This window comes from Diospyros lotus, chromosome 2, assembly GCF_014633365.1.
Source record: "Diospyros lotus cultivar Yz01 chromosome 2, ASM1463336v1, whole genome shotgun sequence".
Classification (NCBI taxonomy): Eukaryota; Viridiplantae; Streptophyta; class Magnoliopsida; order Ericales; family Ebenaceae; genus Diospyros; species Diospyros lotus.
In genome coordinates, this window is record NC_068339.1 from 26,231,606 (window position 1) to 26,234,687 (window position 3,082).

Below are 3,082 nucleotides of genomic sequence, written 5' to 3' on the forward strand. Positions count from 1 at the left end.
AGTAACAAGATTTGGTTCCTAACCTACTTATAACCTTCATTTATTCCCATAAGGAATTGCATTAGTTTGTTTTTTCCTGTGATTTTAGTGATAACTTTCGCAGCTCCACAAGAACATATGGGTAAAGGTTCCACTATAGCTAACTCATCCCGAAGTTTCTTCAATGAAGCATAATAAACTGAAATTGAGAGATTATCTTGAGTAATAGATGCAATTTTTCATTGAAGTTGATGCACAAGAGGGCCATTACTCTCTCCAAATCTTTTAGCAATTTCATCCCAAAGCTATTTAGCATTTGTTGTGTAGATGAAGGCATCAATGAGATCTTTTGATATCGAAATCAACAACCAAAAAGTGACCGTGTAATCACATCTCTTCCAAAGCTAAAATTCATCATTGTCCTCCTCTGAAATTGATACTCTTCCATCAATAAAACCTAATTTGTTCTTAGCTCCAATGGCAACTTGCATTGCCTTGTTCCATGATCTATAATTGGCACTACTTAATGGAGCTGAGACAAAGATCATGCTTGAATAATTAAAGGCGTGAAATTGTAGAGAATTCCCTACTTTGATGTTCAAGTTTTGATTCTCCATTCATGTTGCAACTAACATCACTTCCACTAGAAGTCATGAAATAGTTTGTTTCTTAGAAAAGAAAAGAGATATCCTTGACTGAGATCGAGAAAATAAGAGCTACGAAAGAAGAAAAAAACCAACTCTCAAAGTAACCAGATCCCCATAATTGGTGCTCTAATACCACGTTGATTAGTTTTTAAACATCACATAAAGAGAGAAAACAAAGGTAGAATAAATCTATTATTAGTGTTAAACCACATTTCAAAGTAACCCTAACCTTCTATTTATATACAATTAATAAGTAAGACGCGTGGATATTACTCCAACAAATTAAGAAGTTACTCTAATAAACTATACATCTAGACCCATTAGCTACTAGCAACTTGCTTGAATAATTTAACTAACTAATAATCCACAAACTATCATATTAGGTGGTCGTCATTTGTTTTCTTTCTAGTTTGACACATGATCTCAAATGACTTTATGTATTTATTAATGAAAAAAATTGATGGGAGAATTTTGAATCTATAAAAATACCTCATTTTATAATTTTTCAGAGATGACATTTATCTTAGGATATTTATATCAGCTCAAATCTCAAATCTTGACTCAAATAAAAGATTCAACCCAAATAAACAAATCCATTTTGATCGAGACCTAAATCTCCCCTTGTCCAAACTAGTCAATGAGTTAAAATCTAACCATCCATGTAACATAATCTTAACTCTCTCCTATCTCATAGTTCGTTTATATAAAGATGCAAATTTTGAATAATAAGTATATCATTACTTTCAAATTATTATTTTATTTCATTTTTAATATTAAAATTGACTTAACTTTTGAATAATATAGTGAGAGATTGAGTCATGTCATATCAAAGACAATGACAGTTATCGAATGCACTCAAATTTGAACAAATAAGTGGTGATAGGCCTGGCGCGCGCGGTAGCCCGACAGGCACACAGACTCCAACTGTCATAAAAAAATATTATTAAAATGATATAAATATGACATTTTCTTAATATATAAATAATTATAAAAGCATTTCCCCATGATTAATAAATCTAATTGAACCAAACTCTCCAAAATGTTCATTACAAATATCTTTGGTCGGCCATGCTCGTAAAAAATTCTTTTTAATTCTACTAATCAAATTAATTCAAGAAAAAACTATTACTGGACAAAATTTGAAATTATATGAAGTATCGATTTAATATCTTCTCACTTCAAGAAATAATTACTCATATTGGTAGTTTTAAAGCATAACAAAGGACAATTTTGTAATTCAACAATAGCTTTCTTTCCATCCACTAGCAGGGGATACTAATAACACCTAGCGAGGCACAAAAGTAAACTCATCGTATCAAAATTTCACTGGCCCAGATCACGAAAGGACTAAATTTCCCACGGACGTGACAGCGACAGCAACTGATCCCAGATTCCGAAGTGACTCATAATCATCTGAGTTGACTCAAACTGCCCGAGTCCACTCGCCCAACTCATTACTCAGATTCAAGATTCAGCCGTCGAACCCGGTCTGACTCCAAACCGCGTCGCGAACCCGGCTCATGTCTCGGCCTTTCAGCGTCCGGCCAACGCCCTCGAAAACCGATTTCGCCGCCATCTCCCTGTATTCTCGTGCCAAATACACGTGCGGCGGCACGATCTCGGAGTCTTCGTCGCCGGCGCCGTGGTCAGAGTCCGGCAAGGACTCGACCGAGTCGACCCGGTAAACCTTCGACCAGTCCGGGACGTTCACCGGCGCCGAAGTGGCCAGGTGGTGTCCACGTGGGCTCGCCGCTCTGTCGTGGCTACGAAACTGGTGCACAATCCTCGACGGCGCCCTTTTATCGGAGTCCTCGAACGCCAGGGACAGCCCGCCCAAGTGGCGCCCGTCTCGCGGCGGGAGGGGGCGGCGGGTCTTGATGGAGGCGGTTCCATTGCTATCGGCGGTGGCGCGCGGAATCCACTCGCCAGGGTGATCGTCGCCGGTGGAGGCCACGTCATCGACAATCGACCAGACGTCGTCCTCGCCGAGCTCCAGCGAATCTATGGCCGTGCTTTGGCCTTGACCGTAACTGTAGCTGGTCAACAGGCGCTCGCTGCGGCTGGTGAGCAGTTTCCGACCCTTCGCCATGTATCATTACCGCCACCACCGCCGACACAGCAACCGGCAACCGGGGGCTGAATTCTCCGGCGACCCACCGGGGGATCTTTATCTAAGTAAAAGGAATATACAACGTTGAGTGGATTCGGAAGCTTGGATTGTTATATAGCATTTCACTCGGCAAGAACAGGAGGAGGAGATAGTGGCCCAATTTCATTTCATTTCATTTGAATTTGGAGTTCATTCTGCCTGCATTTCATAAGCGCTTTGATGCGGACAAATGAATACGTGACAAAGTGACGGTGTGTGAATGGAAGACCAGCGCGCCATGGTAAATACCCTACTTAGACAGGCTGATGGTGAAAGCTAATAATAATTTTTACAATTAAAATTTATT

At 40.1% G+C, this 3,082-nt stretch overlaps 1 protein-coding gene across 1 annotated transcript; it reads right to left on the reverse strand.

Moving 5' to 3' along the window:
* Nucleotides 1–1,771: 1,771 nt before the first annotated feature.
* Nucleotides 1,772–2,859, reverse strand: LOC127793931 (uncharacterized). The gene has a single exon (XM_052324733.1). It carries the CDS (start codon nt 2,713–2,715, stop codon nt 2,098–2,100), a length of 618 nt encoding a protein of 205 aa, XP_052180693.1. The 5' UTR covers nt 2,716–2,859; the 3' UTR covers nt 1,772–2,097.
* Nucleotides 2,860–3,082: the final 223 nt, after the last annotated feature.